This window comes from Pelophylax lessonae (genome assembly GCF_965119305.1).
Source record: "Pelophylax lessonae genome assembly, chromosome: 9".
NCBI lineage: Eukaryota > Metazoa > Chordata > Amphibia > Anura > Ranidae > Pelophylax > Pelophylax lessonae.
Window position 1 is genome coordinate 143,277,892 of NC_138776.1, and position 21,166 is coordinate 143,299,057.

The following is a 21,166-nucleotide window of genomic DNA, read 5'->3' on the forward strand; positions in this document are numbered from 1 at the left end:
AACTTTCAGCTCATACAAGGAGAAGACTGATCAAACATGCAGCCAAGAGGCCCACGATCACTCTGGATGAACTGCAGAGATCTACAGCTCAGGTGGGAGACTCTGTCCATAGGACAACAATCAGTCGTATACTGCACAAATCTATTGGAAGAGTGGCAAGAAGAAAGCCATTTCTTAAAGATATCCATAAAAAGTGTTGTTTAAAGTTTGCCACAAGCCACCTGGGAAACACACCAAACATGTGGAAGAAGGTGCTCTGGTCAGATGAAACCAAAATCAAACTTTTTGGCAACAATGCAAAACGTTATGTTTGGCGTAAAAGCAACACAGCTCATCACCCTGAACACACCATCCCCACTGTCAAACATGGTGGTGGCAGCATCATGGCTTGGGCCTGCTTTTCTTCAGCAGGGACAGGGAAGATGGTTAAAATTGATGGGAAGATGGATGGAGCAAAATACAGGACCATTCTGGAAGAAAACCTGATGGAGTCTGCAAAAGACCTGAGACTGGGACAGAGATTTGTCTTCCAACAAGACAATGATCCAAAACATAAAGCAAAATCTACAATGGAATGGTTCACAAATAAACATATCCCATATCCAGGTGTTAGAATGGCCAAGTCAAAGTCCAGACCTGAATCCAATCTAGAAGCTGTGGAAAGAACTGAAAACTGCTGTTCACAAACACTCTCCATCCAACCTCACTGAGCTTGAGCTGTTTTGCAAGGAGGAATGGGCAAAAATTTCAGTCTCTCGATGTGCAAAACTGATAGAGACATACCCCAAGCGACTTACAGCTGTAATCGCAGCAAAAGGTGGCGCTACAAAGTATTAATTTAAGGGGGCTGAATAATTTTGCACGCCCAATTTTTCAGTTTTTTTATTTGTTAAAAAAGTTTGAAATATCCAATAAATTTCGTTCCACTTCATGATTGTGTCCCACTTGTTGATTCTTCACAAAAAATTACAGTTTTATATCTTTATGTTTGAAGCCTGAAATGTTGCAAAAGGCCGAATGCTTTCGCAATGCACTGTATATACATACACACACACACACACACACACGAGTATATAAAATATGTTTTCAGTTACTGTGTGAAGGTAGACCTGTGTCTATAGAAACACATAGTCCAACTTTCATAGCAATAATCTTTATTTTATAAAAACAATATGCAACAAAACAAAATGACAAAATACATAAGCTAGGAGGGATAAACAATATATCAAAGTTAAAGTACCTACATGACACTATGCCACTGTCAAAAAACTTTGCCAAATTAGATGACACCCAAAATCTAAAGTCTGGTCAAATCTCCATCATGGAAGTCAAATATGGAATAACAGAAGACATCTATTCTTAGTCCTGGATGGTCTTAGTAAAATGATGGCAAACAAGTGTGAGTTGTGCATGTGCTCATTCTATTACAAAACCGAATACTTAGTTCTACAACTGTGTTAGGTGGGACTGGCCAAATACAACCAAGGGGTTTTAAAGATTTCAAAAGGACTATTTGCATACAGGAAAATGTCATTTGCAGCTCTTTGTCAAAGCAGCACAAAATAAAAGTTTTCTCACAACCCTCTCCAAAAGAAGTCTTCATTTTAGTGGTCACCCTTTGGTGTTTCAGTAGTTCCATCACTTTCCTCCTGAAGATGGTGTGAAGCCCAGGAGCTGCTCTATAGGCGTGTATCTCCATTCATCTGCCTCCAGTTCTTCTACTAACCCAGCCAGCTTCTCCATTCGACTCACTTGCTGATCTGAAAAGATTAGACCTAAACAAATGTTACTGCAATTAGAACAGGATTTCAACTGTCTTTCAAGGTCTCTCTATGATCATAGATCCTACCCGAGGGTGTTCATGATGAGCCATGGCTTTCAGATTTCCCATAACTGATTCATGTGTGGCTGCTCCAGCTCAACAGAAATCAAACAATCTACTTGTCAAAGTGGCTTGTTGGAAATTTTTTCTCGATCAGCAGCTACTGATCAGTTTATTCTGACAGCAGAGAATGCCAGCTGTCAGAATACAATGTCTCAGCAGGGAGGATTATTCGATTATCCTGCATTGAAGGGATGGAGGAAAACGTTTTTTTGTTCAGCTAGCAAGCTTAACTTAAAAAAAAAAGAAAAAATATAATCCATCTATGGCCAGCCTAAGTCTTTATAATTTCAATGAATAACATTCCAATTTAGTCTAAAAAAATCTTAACAACTCACAAAATAGGGAGGTGGAACACAATACCCAATACTTATCACCCTAGTATCTGCTTTTTATACAGCTTGTTCTGATATTTGCTTTATTAGAGGTTCTCTAATTCTAATTCCTATACTTAGCGGATGAATGTATAATAGACAAACCTAGAAAAATACTGATCATGCATTTCAGGCGCTTAGAAAAAGGTGATGCTAATTCTTTCCTTTGATATCCTTTGCAATCTTCATAATACTGTAATACCCTTTATGCACAACAAATTGTGCATTTTCCTTCAGTGAAATTCTAAAGTCTCAAAACTTTTTTGAATCATGGATGGCTAGTAGGGTGAAGTACATACTACATACAGTAAAGCTTACATAGTGGAATGGTCTGTTTTATTATGTACAAAACAAAATGGTTTGAATTGTACAATATACAGCACAGTCTGGCATACAGAGTGTGGAAGTTCAGAAAATGTAATGTACAGTGCCTCCAATCTTGTGCATATGCACCCAGCGCTCTACCCATGGAATCATTGTTAACACTTTGCCATTGCAATGGCAACAATATGATTTCCTGAGACTGAGTGCACAGGCGCCATCTGTCCCGCACATCCGCACCTAGCACTCAAAGTTGTCTGAAGACACTTGGGCTATAGAATATTCATATCCCAAGACTCTACGGGAAGTGAAGAATACCAGTGACGTATTTCTCACCTGGAAGTAGGGAGAGGGAAGCTTAGAAAAGTAATTTAGTAAAAGTTATTAATCATTCTCAAAAAGGTGTGAAAAAAAAAAAAAAATGAGAATTGGCAAAATGAAGGTAAAAGTCCACTTTATGCATTGTTTGTACCACTGCCACCCATTTAAGGAGAGAAAGTGCATGTGTGGACTATATTAAGACAGAACTGTTTTCTCCCTTTTATATAATACCTTATCTAGTGTCCACAGGTTTAATGTATGATGGTACTTATTTGGGTTGCAAATTAAAAAAAATATATATAGCACCCCCCCAAACATTTGAAGCTTGGAGACCAAAAGAAGAGAAGGAAACACTGTAAAAGTCTGATAAAAGCTGGGATAAAAGGAATGTAACAATCTAGAACCATTTCTGATATGTGTAAATGTCTGGTCATCACATAAGCATTCAGCAGTGGAAAAGGAAGACAGAACCATCATTTGAAGTACCGTTTTTGTTATCATTGCTTATGTGCTACATTCAGGAGCAAAGAAAGGCATGGAATAATGTATTCCATGCCTTCAGTGTATCCTTTGATTTACACTGAAGCTAACATGGCCAATAAATATATATGAGATTTTCTGTTACGTGCCCACTCATAATACAGACTAGAGCTATTCTCCATAAACCTCTGCACATACAGCCTGAGAGGGCGAAGAAAACCACAGCACACAATAAGCCTGTCTAACATCTTTATCTAGCATTTCATTTAACGTGTAATTATTACAAGTGCGGGATAACAGATACTGCCTTTTGGTATATGTTCAACAATGCAAAGTGCAGAGGTAAGATTTTTTGTATCTTTTATTCGCATATCTTTGTTATAAAAGAATAAAGCCTTGATTAGGCACCGATTACATCTAAACATGTAGAAATAAAACAATTTCAGAAAACTGTTCATGGCGTAGCTAGAGCCGTGTTTGTCAGCGTAGGGGCCTCCAATGCGGACCCTGACCTCTGAGGGGATGCATAGAATATCTAGTAAGCTACAGAAGACTTCAGGGACTGCAAAATGTATTATAAGAAATTGTCATAAAACTTGCAATTGGTTGGGGACTGAAGGGACAGCAAGACATTAAGAGACTGGGAATATGTTACAAGGGGTTCCTAGAGACCACTACCATTACAACCCCACTTACAAAATAAATGCTTACACTCTCACTGCTGCCTGTTGGGGCCTAAGGGCCACAAAATACATAGCAGAGGGTCATATAGGTCATAAACACCAGCCAAACAAATCAGAAGAAGGGAAACCTTGTGAAAGGGATCTTCCTTGCAGTGTATCAGCATGAGCTGGGTAGTCAGTCAGCATGACACAGCACAGGGATGGAGAATTGTAAAAGCGGTATTGTTAACTAGTGTAGTTTAAATAGAGTGGTTTTCTTATTTAAAGGGACTCTAGGTGTCGCTGCGATGAGTAAGACCTCAATTACACCCAAAGTGTTACTAAACCCAGGACCCTGCATTCACAATATCTGGTCTTCCACAGTACACCGAACATGGAAATTCAATAGTTTAAGTAAAATGGGATTTTTGTCTTGTCATGAAATCCATTTCTCTGATGTTCATTGACGAACACAGCTCCTGATCTTCTTGACCATTGGGTTATACTGCCACTTACAGGAGTAGAACATTAGGCAGAAAAAAAACTTGACTATGCCTATGGGCAGGCCCAGGGGGTATACTACCACTCTCAGCTATAGGCACTCAGTTTTGTTACAGGCAGTGTCAGGGGAAATCCAACTCCACAGAGCGGTGGGTGCTGTTTCCGTCAATGAACATCAGAGAAATGGATTTTACAGTAAGGCAAAAATCCCATTTTCTCCATCGTTCACTGACGGACACAGCTCCTGATCTTATTAACCATTGGGACCTCCCAAAGCAGTGTTGAACATGAGGGGTGGGAACAGCGAAAAAGAAATTCCCAAGGCGAACGATAGCCAACCAAGTAAACAGGAGCTCAACCAAAACAACTGGAGCTCACCTGAAAAAACAATACACCCTCAAAGAGGACCGACCAGGCAGAAAGGAAAGAAAGGCGCCACTCAGTGTAGCAGATGTAAATAATTTTAATGACACATATAAAGACTTACATGTAGGCAAGCGTCTATCCTCATGGCTCGGCGTCCTTCTGGGTCCGCGGTGTTCCTGTCCTCAAAACTGTCCGGCAGCCGGGAGATGACACTGGGACTGTTGCTTCAGCCTAAAAAGAGCTGCCCTCAATGTAAGCACCACATCTGTGCATTTGTGCCATCCATACCAGTCCGGCTGCACTTTATCCATCATGTCTGAACTGAAGCCTTACCTCCAAGCAGGAGCGCCCATCAAACCTTTTTTTCCTCAAAGAGGACCAGGCCCTCTAAACAGCAGCCTGCAAAACCTTGTGGCCAAAAGAAAGATCCGCAGATGCCAACACATCCACTTTATAGAAGTTTGTGAAAGTGTGAACCGATGACCAGGTGGCCGCCTTGCAAACATGCGTCACTGAGGCCTGATGACGGAAGGCCCAGGAGGCAATAAGCGCCCTAGTAGAGTGTGCCGTAACAGGGAAAGGAGGAACCTGACCTTTAATTAAATGGGCTTGAAACACTCTGTCTGATCCATCTATAACGGGTCGCAGCAGAAGTGGACAACCCCTTCCGAGGTCCGTCCGTGAGCACAAATAGTGAGAGTCTGACTTCCTAAAAGACTCCGTAGGTACCAGGTACAACCTTATTTCCTGGACAACATCCAAGGAATGCAAGGCAATTTCCTTAGGATGTTTAGGCCTGGGACACAGGGAAGGCAACACAATGTCTTCATTCAAATTAAAATCAGAGACAACCTTTGGAAGGAACGACGGACCGGGACAAAGAACCACCTTATCTCTGTGAACCACCAAGTAAGGTGAACGACAAGACAATGCCGCCAGCTCCGACACCCTGCGCGCAGAAGCGATTTCCACCAAAAAGGCAACCTTCTGGGATAACGTAAGCAGGGGAACCTCCCTAAGATTTTCAAAAGGAGGTTTCTGGAGGAATAAAAGCACAAAATTGAGGTCCCAAGGCGGCAATGGAGACAGCACCGGAGGAGCCAAGTGTCAAACTCCCTGGATAAAAGTACACACCAAGGAAAGTGTGGCCAATGGTCGTTAAAAAAAACACTGCCAAGGCCGAGACCTGGCTATTAATAGTACTCAAGGCCAGGCGCTGCTCAACCCCCCGGTGGAGGAAGGTCAAGATTCGAGCCACCGAAAAGGAGCGAGCGAGAATGAACCAAAAGAGACTCACACCACGCAATGTATGACTTCCATGTACGATGGTAGATCTCCCTAAAGGTAGATTTTCTAGCTTTTAACTGCGTAGGAATCATTGAATCAGACAAACCTCTATCTTTTTCAGCACCTGGCTTTCAACAGCCAAGCCGTTAAAGCCAGCGACTGTAAAGTAGGATGGAATATTGATCCTTGGGACAGCAGATCTTCCCAGGGAGGAAGTGTCCAAGGAACATCGGCGACTAGCCGTACCAGATCGGCGTACCAAGAATGGCAAGGCCAGTCTGGAGCCACTAAGATGACCGAAATCCCTTCTGCCTCGATCCTGCGCAGAAGTCTTGGCAGAAGCTTGAAAGGGTGGGCGGGGGGGGGGGGGGGGGGGTAAATCAGACGATACTGACCCCACGGGCCATCAGCACATCTGTGGCATCAACCAGAGGGTTCTGAGACTGTGCCACAAATCTCTGCACCTTCCTTTTGAGACGAGAGGCCAACAGGTCCACCTCGGGAGTACCCCACCAGAGCCACAACTGATGAAACACCTCCGGACGAAGGGACCATTCCCCCTGGTCAAAATTCTGTTGACTGAGGTAAACCGCCTGCAAATTTTTCACCCCCGGAATGTGTACAGCAGAGATGGCTGGAAAAAAATTCTGCCCAGCCAAGAATGCCGGCTACTTCCCGAGCTGCCAGGACACTTCTTGTGCCCCCTTGGTGATTGACATAGGCCACAGCTGTGGCATTGTCTGATTGAATTTGCACCAGATAACCCTGAAGACGATCCGTCCAATGATCCAGACAGTCTGATCGCTCGGAAGTTCAGTACATTGATTGGCAGTCCAGTGTCCAGACCCCTGAGCAGAATCTTTTCCAAGGATGCCTCCCCACCCAGACAGGCTGGCATCCGTGGTGACCACCGTCCAGTACAGGGGGAGAAAGGATTTTCCCTGGCGAAGAGCCAGAGAACGAAGCCACCAGATCACTAACCCTCTCGTACACTGGCTCAGCTGGATCAGATTGCCTATAGACTGTGGATTCTTGTCCCATTTGACCAGAATCTCTCTTTGCCGAGATCTCGTATGAAACTGTGCAAACGGAACCGCCTCAAAGGCAGACATGGCCCAGCACCCGCATGCAAGTCCAAAGGGATGACCTCTGCTGGACAACAGAAGTTGAATTGGTTCCTGCGGTTTCTGGAGATTTTCCAGAGGAAAAAACACTCTGGCTAAGTCCGAGTCCAGAGTCAGACCCAGAGAGTCCAGATTTGTGGACGGAACAGAGCAGACTTCTGAAGGTTCAGGATCCAACCAAACTCCCTCAGAGTTTGCAGAGTAATCTCCCAGCTTTCCACCAGAGCAGTTGGAGACTCCGCTTGTGGCAGAAGATCGTCCAGGTACCCCAGTACCACGATACTCCGCTAACGCAACAATGCCAGCACCGGGGCCAACACTGTTGTGAAGACCCGAGAAGTGGAGGCAAGACAATAGGGTAACGCCACAAACGGATAATGCTCCACTCCCACGGCAAAGCGGAAGAAGCGCTGGTGACTAACACAGATTGGAATGTAAAGGTAAGCGTTCTTGATGTTGATAGAAGCAAGAAGATCCCCCTGATTTAGGGATACCACTACTGTGCGAATGGACTCCATTCGGAACTTCTGCAACCGCACAAAGCAGTTTAGCGCCTTGAGGTCCAGAATTAGATGCACCTTGCCCTCCTTCTTGGGGACTGTAAACAGCTTTGAATAAAAGCCCTGAAAAAAGTCGAAACTGGGACAATCACACCACCAGACAGAACCTCCTCTCCATCAAAATGGGGGGGGGGGGCTGTCGGCAATGGAGAAACGCTGTGACTCAGGCGAGGCCAGGCTGTATGCAACCTTACAAAATGTTTAACTCGCAGGCCAGCCCCCGTCGAGTGGGGCTATGTCGCGGTCGACCTAGCGCGGAGCTATGGTCTGCCGCTCGCTGGCCAGACTAGGGTGACCACTGGATTTGAAAAAATATCCAGCTCATCGCCCAGTCCAGCAGTTGATTGTAAATTTTCACAGGAAAAGATCCATCAAAAAGGAAAAAAATTGCCAGGACCGAAAATCCTAGCAAGGAACTAGGTCCTTACTCCTGACTAGGCAGAAAAAAAAGTGCCTATAGCGGAGAGTGGGATTATACCCCTTGGGACTGCCCAAAGATTTAGTCAAATTTTTTTTCTGCCTAGTGTTCTACTCCTGTAGAGGCCAGTATAGCCTAATGGTTAAGAAGATCAGGAGCTGTGTCTGTCAATGAATGATAGAGAAATATAAACTGCTAAGTACCTTTTCTCATCAGCAGTTAGAGCAGTCTTGTATCGTCTATCAGTGTCTGGTTAAAGCTTGTAGGAGTTTTCATTCTACTCTGATTGTCCAATGAGGCTGCAGGACCCCTGACCCTCTATCTGGACAGTGCTGATTGGCCCTGTGCCAATCACATGTACCCCCCCCCCCCAAAGAAAAAAAAAATCTTTAGCAACATACACCAAACTGAGCATGTGCACAGTGCCCTCAATGCTCTGTACTATCAGGAGATGGGTTGGGGGCTGTGGAAGAAGGGGAGGACCAGAGAAGTCAGGATAAACCTTTTTACAAAATGCAGGGGATTAACTACAGTGAGTATAACAAGCATGCTTTACTGCATATACAAACTGATTTTACTGTTGTGGGTTTAGGAACACTTTAGAAAGTACAACATATGGGCTTGCACTTACCCTAAATGTGATAAAACTGATATAGTTTTAAATGTTGATAGGTTCTCTAAAATTGCTTAAAATTCAATCAGTTTTATCAAATTTAGTGTAAGCACAGCCCCATTTTTGAACTTTTAACTTTTATCTATGTATATTCATAATTGAAGGCAGCAACTACCTGCAGGATTTACTTTGGGTTTTTTCTTTTACTAACTTTGTATACTGATTGTATTTTGACTCTTTGCACAGGTGTTTATATGGTTTTCAATTACACTTCACATTCACACCAGAGCAGAGCATGTTCCTGGTGATTTCGAAGCCTTTTTTTCCAGGCGTATTACAGGCGTTTTTGCAAATGTATTAGCTTCAGGAGCTTGTTTCCTGGGCTGGACAAAGGGAGGTGAGCCGTTCTATAGGAGGAGAGGAATGCTTCAGGCGTAAAAACACAAGGAAAAACAGCCTGTAACGCATTTACAGATGTTCCTATTGAAGACTGAGACCAAAATGCCAGAATATGCAGCATAGGGCATAAAGCATAGGGCGAAAAAGTTTGAACAGCGACAATTAGAAAGAATGGGAAATCTGTGAAGTCAGGCATTGTGTGAAAGGGGACACGGGCTCCCACTTCTGTACTCGCTGCCACTGCACCAATGCACACTTATTTGAGACTACTGCACCCATGTGCACTTGCATCAGATTACCATCACTACCTGACATGGACTGCATTCATGTTTGATGCTAATCCCACTTTAAAATAAACTTTAAAAGACTATAGCTTCAAGCCTATTTTTGTGTTTTTTTTTTCCTTTATTTAAAACGTTTGGAAAACAAGCTAAACTAGTTTCTAAACCACAAACAAGCTAGTTCCATTCGTCTTTTTGACAGGGAACAAGATACCTCTGGTTAACACACAGACCTTGTTTTTTTTATTTTTTTATTTATCTACAAGATCTGGTGGGGAGTAATGCAAGGAAAGAAAGTGCACTCAGACTAAAGGAAATACAGCAACAAAATACAGCAAACGGGAGCAGAAAAATACAACACAGTTTTTATTTTTTAATGAATGGTGCAAATAGAAAATCTGGCGACTAAAAAGGAAAAGGTTACATTTAAAGCAAAGCAAATTGTGACAAACTAAATGTGGGAACAAGATTTGTGGCTCATGTTTTTCAGATCTTTTTGCCTCAGGTATTAAAGAAGAAAGCTTTACAAGCCCATACTAAAAGACAAGATCTAGGCTCTGCCCATTTAATTAAACCTCTCAGGGGTAGGAGTGTGAAATTATGCTGCCCTTAAGGAAAAAAAAAAAAAAAAAAAAAAAGAAATCAGAGCAGCAGGGATGCAGTCATTTCCTAAGTGGCCTTATAAATTGTAATGCAAAATGTAGCGATAAACTGCACTATAGACATAAAGCCTGCTACACTTGATGAGATTATCGGACGAAAGATCCTCCTTTTTTTTTTTGCATGCTAGTCTTAATATTGAAATGAAGAGATTACTAAAGCCCCGTACACACGGGTCAAATATTGGGAGACACCAGCCGGTTAAAAAAAAAAAAATGGCCGACATTCGACCCTGTTGGACGAGCATGCTGGAAAACTAGCAGCTGACTGACGATCAGCGCTCTCAGCCAATGGCGTTTACCCTGTCAAAGCACTACAGCTTAGCAGGGGGAGAGCGCTATACTAACTTTGCATAGTTAGTACAGCGGCTCTGACCGTTTTTTTTTTGTTCAACAAAAACTCATAGTGTGTGCCAGGATTTAATTTCGTAAAACAGAATAAAAATTAGAAAGTGATGTAATGTATTGTATTTTCGTACGAAAACTGCACTGATTAATTGAAAATTGTCCGATCTGGTAGTGTATTAGGAAAATTTTTGGGTTTGTCCCTTCGGATAATTTCGGACCAAAGCTGTGTACTAACAATCAGATTATCGTACGATCACTTAGAAAGCGCTATTTTATTTATACAATTTTCTGATCATGTGCACGGGCCTTCATCATGAGCCAATCTGACCCTGGAGTGCACAAAAGAATACAGCAAGTAGGGTTGCCAACGGTCAGTAAATTCAGGGACGGTTAATAAAAGATGTGATTTTTACATCGGTCTTTGAATGTCCGTTACAGACATTCACAGACCGATGTAAAATCACGCATTTTACAAACTGTTCCTGAATTTACTGACAGTTGGCAACTCTGACAGAAAGTGAATGTTGCCACTCTAGGACAACAATTTATTACATGTCGTTCTTGTGTTGAAGTATACTTTAGGGGCCCAAAAAAAAAAATAGACAAAAATGCAGCATGGCGATTACAACATTTTTAGAATTTTGTGGAGCAGTATCATAAGTCCTGTAGAATTGTGATTGATGTGGGTTGAACGCGTACCAGCCTATGTTTTAATTGACCAAGTATTGGTTATGATCTCCTAAATTATATTTCCCATCTTACCCTGTTCTAGTGGCAGCTCACAATTTTGCTTTCTCCCCTACTCCCTTTGGTCCATGTGTCGGTGGCCACCAGGACAAACAGAGAGAGTATATCTCACTAATGTGGATACAGATATTAAAAAAATCTGACAGTGGCACTAAACCCTCATTACTGCTTTAGAGATTTTTTTTCTTCAAGACCATCAAAAAATAATTTTCTTATACTGTAGGCTGACCATAGACATCTATATGGAAGAAAGCAATGCTCCTGGTTTTAGCATTATAGTACATAGTCTATTTGGCAAAAGCAAGAGCGCAATTAATTGGCCCCCTCACACTGCTGGTAGGCACTCATTACCAAACATGGAGATTTTAGAAGTTATTCCATTATTAAAAAAAATGGAGTACAAATGCACAAGTACTATGCATGTATAGTGGGGCACTGACACTCATGGGAACAGGCAGATCTCTTTCCACATGTCATTCTTGGGAAGATGTCTTCCCATCTCAGTCTTACTTATAAAGCTAGGTACACACTAAGTTTTCTCTTCGTTCAACCCAGGGGGCTGAACAAAATAAAAATAAAAAAACAGAGCTCGCTGTACTAGCTATCCAATGTTAGTACAGTGATCTCCCTGCTGAGCTATTGTGTTCTGATAGGGGGACGCCCCGCTGCCAGAACACACCGGTCAGCACTCGCAGCAATTGGCTGAGAGCGCTGATCGGATGCCGATTAAGCCCCTTCGACAGGCACACGTGGTGAACGTCGCCCGGTTTCTCTTATGAACCAGCCGATATTCGGCCCATGTGTACAGGGCTTTAGTCTCTTGGTGAACTCCCAATTGAGGTCAGCCCCTGGCAAATAAAAATCTTGTTTCTTTAAAATGCTCCTGCAAAGATTGCCTTGAATACTGTTTTTTTTTCCAGTTTGATATATAATATCCATGCATTAATCATGCTTTAAAGCCTGCCACATTGATTATGTTGCCATGTCCTTCAATTAAACCTATTTAAAGGCATGCTCCAAAGCAGAAATCTGTTTTTAGTTATCTACTTACCATGCTTCACCTGCTTTAAAGTTGATGCAACTTGATAGCTAAATACTGACTCGCACAGGAACCTTTCAGAGCCATCTGCAAAGAAAAACAGTGCACAGTCATAAAAATTAGGAGCAATATCCTTTTCCAACAAGATTCAGCAGTGTGTTTTAGTTCAGAAATATGTTCAAATATCTACTCTTTCAGTATAAAAAGGTCCAGCTTCTTCTGCTAGGCATGCTATTTAGTGACAGCAGTTTGCAGTCATCCATATTCCACAGCTGAACATTTTTACAGGCATAACATTAACATAAGTGCAAATGAATAAGATGAATGCAAGCAAAATGTCCTGGTGGGCACAAAGAACATGCCAACAGCCTACACAGGAAAACCAAACTACAAGAGATATTTTACAAATCCACTTACAAAAATAAGGGTAGAGGTGGGACTAAACTTGGAGATTAAATGAGTTGCCTGGTTTGGGATGTGACCAGATTCATGAGTAGAAACCACCAAAAACCATTACTATAAAAGAATGCAAGGTTCTACAAGAAACCTTTTGTCTAAAGCAGAGGAAACCTGTGGCTTTCTGGAAACCAATTTTGGAAGCTCAAACCTGCCAGATGTGCAAAAACATCTTCTTGCGATAGACATTTTCTAAAGTCCAAGTATACCAGCGCCCCTCCCCTAGAACAATACCATTTCAGCACGCCAGGCACGCAGTATAATATATCCAGGAAGCAAGAAGGATGTAATATGAGCAAGGGGAAATAAAATTAATAAAATAATGGTGCTCAGGAGGACGTGAGGGGAAACAGGGAGGCGAGTTTATTAGTAATTTACCTATTCCTGCTGAGGACAGTTAAATGTTTATTCTAAAAACAGAAACAACTATTTTTGCACTGGAACTAAACCTATTAACCACTCTACAACCGCTCACAGTAATACTACTGCGGCAGAGTGGTTCGTTATCGTCCAGTCACGTAGTATTAACGTGATTGGACACTCCCCCTTCTGGGCGGCGCTTGCGCGCCGCCGGAGGCTCGCTCCCGCTGTTTTCATTCACAGCGGGAGTCGGGCCAGGGGAGGAGCAGCGGCGATTGCCGCTGCTCTTACCCGATCGTCGGGGATCGAGTCTGGAGATCCGCCCGCTTTGTGTAAACACAGCGGGCGGATCTCCATAGTGACAGGGAGTGACAGATCGGACTGTTCAGCATAGCTGGACATCCGATCTGTCCATGACTCACACAGTCACCTCCCCCCCTACACGTCAGTAAGCACCAGGCATACATTAACCCCTCCCTCTCCAATAAAATTAACCCCTTCCCTGCCAGTGTCATTTTTACAGTAACAGTGCATATTTATAGCACTGATTACTGCAGTAATGTCACTGGTACCCCCAAAAGTGTCAAAAATGTCAGTCAGGGGTCTGGTCTGTCCACCGCAATGTCGCAGTCCCGCAAAAAAAAAAACGCAGATCGCCGCCATTACGCGTTAAAAAAAAAACACCAAAAATGACAGAAATCTTTCCCTTTGTTAGTAAACGCAATAACTTTTGCGCAAACCAATCAAAATACGCTTATTGCGATTTTTTTTACCAAACATATGTAGCATAAAACAAATTGGCCAAAAATTTTTAAAAAAATTGGTTTTTACATCTTTTTTGGGGAGAATTTCATATAAAAAAATGTTAAAAATATTGTTATTTTTTCAAAATAAACGCTCTTTTTTTGTTTATAGCGCAAAAAGTAAAAATCGCACAGGTGATCAAGTACCACCAAAAGAAAGCTCTGTTTGTGGGAAAAAAAGGACGTAAATTTCGTTTGGGTACGGCGTCGCACGACCGCGCAATTGTCAGTTGAAGTCGCACAGCGCCGAATCACAAAAAGTGGCCTGGACGGAAGACAGCAAAATCCTCCGGTGGTAAAGTGGTTAAAAATTGCCACAATATACAAAATCTATTTAGGCAGATGTTTATACATAATGGGTACAGAATATAATTCTACAAAATTAAAAAAAGGAGAAGGATACTGTATAATACAGCATTATGTGAAAGACCAAACAACTGATCGGTAACTATTTTGACAATGATTAAATAGTAGAGCTGAACCCTCATCATAAACTAAACCCACATCATAAAAAACTGTCAATAAATGGTTTATTACCTGACTCGGTCATTATGAGATTAATTTTCTATAGTCTGCAAAAAAGGTGGCTGATCCTGCTGCTCTAGCTCCACCTTCTGTTCATGTCCCCATCTCAGCTAGGGATTTTTCAACTGTGGTGGCTACTCTGCACATGCTCTGTTTTCAGTCTATACGCTGAGCATTTCGTACCCATCACATCAGAGCAGCCCATGTAACTACAGAGTCACACATGTGGGGTGTACACAGTGATAAATGATAGTCACACTCTCCCTCCTCCCCCATGCCCACTAACCAGCTAAACACAATGAGGCCAGGATATTACATGGAGTAGATTAATGGAGGCTTCACCTCCCTCCTATTTTAAGACACTGGCTGTAGGGCGACACAGCCTGTGATTGGCAGAAACCCGCCCACACCACGTTATTTCCAAAAAATAATAAAGATTTGATTTCAAATATATACACTGTCATCACAGAGGACAAGGTGGCATTATTATGTCTGGAGGAAAAGAGATTTAATCTTTAAATTTGGAAAGGTTTCTTCAAAGTAAGAGCTGTGAAAATGTGGAATATACTCCCTCAAGAGCTGGTTCTGGCCTTTAAAAAAGGCCTGCATTCTTTCCTAAACGTACATAACTAGACATAACTAGATGATAATATTTTATAGGTAAGGTTGATCCAGGGAATATCTGAATGCTTTATGGGGGATCAGGAAGGATTTTTTTGCCTTTCTCTGGATCAACAGTGTATTGTAGTGTGTAGATTGTGTATATAAGATTGTATGACTCCCCCCCCCCTTTTTTTGGTTGAACTAGATAGACTGGAGTCTTTTTTCAACTAGACTAACCCTGTATACAGTTACTCACAAAAGTGAGTACACCCCTCACATTTTTGTAAATATTTTATTATATCTTTTCATGTGACAACACTGTAGAGATGACACTTTGTAAAGTAGAGTGTACAGCTTGTATAAGGCCCCTTTCACACATACGGTCCCCGTTCAGTTCATCAGTTCAATCATGTCAAAATGTATCAGTTTTTCATCCGTTTTTTTACATCCACTACCAATGCACCGTTTGTCCGTTTACATCCGTTTTTTTCGTCGGATCCGTTTTTTTGACGGATGAAAAATAGGGCATTCATCCGTTGACGGAAGTGGATGAAAATGAATGTTAACGGATGATCATTCGTTGTCATCTTTTTTACATAGAGATGCATTGATGTCCGTTTTTTTATCCGTCAACGGATGGATGAAAAACGGACAAACGAACCGTTTGTGTGAAAGGGGCCTAACAGTGTAAATTTGCTGCCCCCTCAAAATAACTCAAAACACAGCCATTGTCTAAACCTCTGGCAACAAAAGTGAGTACACCCCTAAGTGAAAATGTCAAAATTGGGCCCAAAGTGTCAATATTTTATGTGGCCACCATTATTTTCCTGGATTGCCTTATCCCTCTTGGGCATGGAGTTCACCAGAGCTTCACAGGTTGCCACTGAGGTCCTCTTCCACTCCTCCACGACGACATCATGGAGCTGGTGGATGTTAGAGACCTTGCGCTCCACCACCTTCCGTTTGAGGATGCCCCACACATGCTCAATAGGGTTTAGGTCTGGATACATGCTTGGCCAGTCCATCACCTTTACCCTCAGCTTCTTTAGCAAGGCAGCGGTTGTCTTGGAGGTGTGTTTGGGGTTGTTATGTTGGAATACTGCCCTGCGGCCCAGTCTCTGAAGGGAGGGGGATCGTGCTCTGCTTCAGTATGTCACAGTACATGTTGGCATTCATGGTTCCCTCAATGAACTGTAGCTCCCCAGTGTCGGCAGCACTAATGCAGCCCCAGACCATGACACTCCCACCGCCATGCTTGACTGTAGGCAAGACACACTTGTCTTTGTACTCCTCACCCGGTTGCCATCACACATGCTTGACATTATCTGAACCAAATAAGTTTATCTTGGTCTCATCAGACCACAGGACATGGTTCCAGTAATCCATGTCCTTAAGCCTGCTTGTCTTCAGCAAACGGTTTACAGGCTTTCTTGTGCATCATCTTTAGAAGAGGCTTCCTTCTGGGACGACAGCAGATCAATTTGATGTGCTGTGTATGGTCTAAGCACTGACAGGCTGACCCCCATCCCTTCAACCTCTGCAGCAATGCTGGCAGCACTCATACGTCTTTTTCCCAAAGACAACCTCTGGATATGACGCTGAGTACGTGCACTAAATCCCTTTGGTCGACCATGACGAGGCCTGTTCTGAGTGGAACCGGTATTGTTAAACCGCTGTATGGTCTTGGCCACTGTGCTGCAGCTTAGTTTCAGGGTCGTGGCAATCTTCTTAAAGCCTAGGCCATCTTTTTACGTAGAGCAACAATTCTTTGTTTCAGATCCTCAGATAGTTCTTTGCCATGAGGTGCAATGTTGAACTTCCAGTGACCAGTATGAGAGAGTGAGAGCAATAACACCAAATTTAACACACCTACTCCCCATTCACACCTGAGACCTTGTAACACTAACAAGTCACATGGCACCGGGGAGGGAAAACGGCTAATTGGGCCCAATTTGGACATTTTCATTAGGGGTGTACTCACTTTTGTTGCCGGAAGTTTAGACAATAATGGTTGTGTGTTGAGTTATTTTGAAGGGATAGCAAATTTACACTGTTATACAAGCTGTACACTCACTACTTTACATTGTAGGAAAGTGTCATTTCTTCAGTGTTGTCACATGAAAAGATATAATAAAATGTTTACAAAAATGTGAGGGGTGTACTCACATTTGTGGGATACTGTATATATTTGTATGGCAATTTAAAACAGTTTATTGAGGTTTAGTAGACGCTCCTCCTGCTTATGTTTCCTTGCAGACATTCTGGGAAAGAGCTGGGTGATGTGACTGCTGTATATCACATAGGAAAAAGGTACTGTGCAAAATGTAGCATTTCATTTGAAAATCAATGTCCCAGAGTCTGGAGGAGAAGTTGAGAGGCACAGAATCCAAGTTGCATGAGGTCCAGTGTAAAGTTTCCACAGTCAGTGATGATTTGGGGAGCCATGTCATCTGCTGGTGTTGGTCCACTGTGTTCTATCAAGTCCAAAGTCAACGCAGCCCTCTACCATGAAAATTCTAGAGCACTTCATGCTTCCCTGACCAGCTTTATGGAGATGCAGATTTTATTTTCCAGCAGGACTTGACACCTGCCCATACTACCATAAGTACCAATACCTACCTTAACCACTTAAGCCCCGGAAGATTTTACCCCCTTCCTGACCAGGGCCTATTTTGCGATTCGGCACTGCGTGACTTTAACGGACAATTGCGCGGTCGTGCGATGCTGTACCTAAACAAATTTGACGTCCTTTTTTCCCACAAACAGAGCTTTCTTTTGGTGGTGTTTGATCACCTGTGCGATTTTTTGATCATGCGCTATAAACAAAAAAAGAGCGTCAATTTTGCAAAAATAACAATATTTTTCACATTTTTTTTTTATATGAAATTCCCCCCCAAAAAATGAAAAATCAAAATTTGTTAACATTTTAGGCCAATTTGTTTTCTGCTACATATTTTTGGTTAAAAAAACAATCACAAAAAGCGTATTTTGATTGGTTTGCGCAAAAGTTATTGCGTTTACTAACTAAGGGAAGGATTTTTGTCATTTTTGTTGTTGTTTTTTTTAACGAGTAATGGCGGGGATCTGCAATTTTTTTGGCGGGACTGCGACATTGGGGCGGACAGATCGGACCCTTGACTGACATTTTTGACACTTTTGGGGTTACCAGTGACATTACTACAGTAATCAGTGTTATACATATGCACTGTTACTGTAAAAATGACACTGGAAGTGAAGGGGTTAACTTTTTTGAGAGGGAAGGGTGGTGTGTGTCCCTAGGGGCGTGTTTCTAACTGTGATTGGCTGTGGCTTGAGCTGTAAGAACAGTGATCAACGGTCCTACATAGTAGAACCGTATGATCACCATTCTTACACAGGGGAGAATGACAGGCGGCTTTGTTTACATTAGCCGCCTGCCTTTCTCCCGGTGTAACGGACGATCAGGTCCACCGGGCACACGCGCGGGGGGGGGGGGGGGGGGTCCGTGACCGAGCGGGAGCGCGCATTCGGCGGCGCGCGCTCCCCAGAGCCTTATAGTCTAGTGACTTAGACCTACGTCGCTTTGCCTGTGAGGGGCTGACTTCCGCAGTAAATATACTGACGGCAGTCGGCAAGTGGTTAATGATCACCGTATCACTATCTTTCATTGGCCAGCAAACTCGCCTGACCTAAACCCCATTGAGCATCTGTGGGGTATTGTCAAGAGGAAGATGAGAGACATCAGATCCAACAATGTAGATGAGCTAAAAGCCACTATCAAAGAAACCTGGGCTTCCATAACACCTCAGCAGTGCCACAGGCTGATCACCTCCATGTCACACCACATTGATGCAGTAATTCATGCAAAAGGAGCCCTGACCAAGTATGGAGTGCATACTATATTGTACATGGACATACTTTTCAATAAGCCAACATTTCTGTATGCAATATAAAATTATTTCTGAGATACAGTTTTTTCACTAGCTGTAAGCCATAATCAGCAAATTTAAAAGAAACAAATGCTTGAAATATATCACTCTGTGTGTAACGCATCTATATAAATTATAGGAGTTTCACCTTTTGAATTGAATTACTGAAATAAATGAACTTGGATGATATTCTAATTTTATGAGATGTACCTGTATTGTACATTTGTGCCAGTACTTGTCCTCAAGGAGCTTACAATCTAAGGTCCCAAACTCATATTCATACATACACATACTAGGGCCAATATAGACAGGAGCCAATTAACCTACCAGCATGTCTATGGAGTACCTAAAATGAAAAAAAGATACACACATGTTGCACAGAGCAGTCCTTTACCTCCTCTTCTAGGGTTCCCTGCAGGAGATGTGCACTCTTCCTCTCCTCAGTGAGCACCCATAGCAAGCCATGTGGGGGCACCCTTGTGGGCATGCTCCCGAGTCGGGCTGTGTGCATTCAGTGGCGACAAGGGAGCCCCTGACTTCATGTCGCCTAAAGCTGAAGTATGGCAAAAAACAGAATTTTTGTAAAATCTTACCTGTAAAATTCCTTTCTCTGAGTCCTCCGACAGTCGCCGCCATCTTCATATTCGTCACAATGGGTTAATGACCTTTGCTCCGTAGGAGTAGCTAGGCAACAGAATATGTTAATATTAAAGCTTTTAACATATCCCACCCCCAGGGGGTGGTCCCCTCAGTCAGTAACCTCCTACTTCCTGTATCCATTCCTCAGTTTCAGTGGAATAGCAGTAGAGTATACAACCAAACCCCAAAAGAGGGGCGGGCGGCGACTGTCGGAGGACTCAGAGAAAGGAATTTTACAGGTAAGATTTTACAAAAATTCAGTTTTCTCTTACGTCCTCCGACAGTCGCCGCCATCTTCATATTCGTCACAATGGGGACGTCCCAAAGCAGTGCAAACATGAGGGGTGGGAAATGCAGCTGCGCCTAAAGGCAACGCAGTCTCCACATCAGAGAAAGGAACCTTACCAAAGGAAGGAAACCAGCTGGGCAACATGAAAAAAAGTATGCTCAACAGGAGCAACAACCCAGGAAAAACAAATAACCTAGGGATACAAAACATATCCCAAAACAGCCAAGGGCCCAAAACAAGGGACCCTAAGGAACTGCCGCACTAAGAACCTTGCGGCCAAAGGAAGCATCTGCCGATGCCTGAACATCCGCTCTGTAGAATTTTGTGAAAGTGTGCACGGTCGACCAAGTCGCCGCCTTACACACCTGGGCCACAGAAGCCCCATGACGACAGGCCCAAGACGTACTCAGAGATCTGGTAGAGTGCACCTTTACAGGCATAGGAGGAACTTTTCCCTTCAAAGCATATGCCTGCTCAATGGTCTGTCTGATCCATTTGGCGATGGTAGAAGCCGACGCCGCCATGTCCTCCCGAGGACCTTCCGGGAGGACAAACAAAGAATCCGTCTTGCGAAAAGCCTCAGTCGACTTAAGGTAAACCCTAATCGCCCGAACAACATCCAAAGAGTGCAACCTCACCTCCGCCGGATGTTTTGGCTTCGCGCAAAGCGAAGGCAAGACAATGTCCTCATTTAGGTGAAATTCCGAAACCCTCTTCGGAAGAAAAGAAGGGTTAGGTCGCAAGACCACCTTATCCAAGTGAAGGACCAGATACGGAGACTTGCAGGACAAAGCCGCCAGTTCAGACACTCTGCGAGCCGAAGTGATCGCCACCAAAAAAGGCGACCTTCTTGGACAACATAGGCAACGAGATCTCCCTGATCTGTTCAAAAGGAGCATGTTGTAACACGGACAGAACGAGATTCAAGTCCCAAGGAGGTAGTCCTAGGAGGGACCAGATGTCGCACCCCTTGAACAAAGGTGCTAACCAAGGAGTTAGAAGCCACAGGACGTTGAAAAAGAACGACCAGCGCAGACACCTGACCCTTGACCGTAGCCAGCGTCAAACGCTGGTCGACACCCGTTTGTAGGAAGGACAATACTCTAGATACCGAGTATGTGCGAGGTGAAAACCCCCTGGATTCACACCAGGCAAAATAGGCCTTCCAAGTACGGTAATAGACCTTCCCAGAGGAAGATTT

The 21,166-nt window shown here is 43.1% G+C and overlaps 1 protein-coding gene across 2 annotated transcripts in view; it reads right to left on the reverse strand.

Annotated features, from left to right (window-relative positions):
* Positions 1-1,553: 1,553 nt before the first annotated feature.
* Positions 1,554-21,166, reverse strand: part of ANAPC16 (anaphase promoting complex subunit 16) — a 42,432-nt gene continuing 22,819 nt past the window's right edge. Inside the window, exons 3-4 of one of the 2 annotated variants that reach the window (XM_082268294.1) lie at positions 12,395-12,469; positions 1,554-1,760 (exon numbers count right to left, since the gene is read on the reverse strand). In XM_082268294.1, coding sequence (XP_082124420.1) covers positions 1,639-1,760; positions 12,395-12,469 — 197 coding nt within the window. In that variant the 3' untranslated portion in view covers positions 1,554-1,638. Of the gene's footprint in view, positions 1,776-12,394; positions 12,470-21,166 lie in introns of both variants that reach the window. The other variant, XM_082268293.1, reaches the window with a different exon arrangement.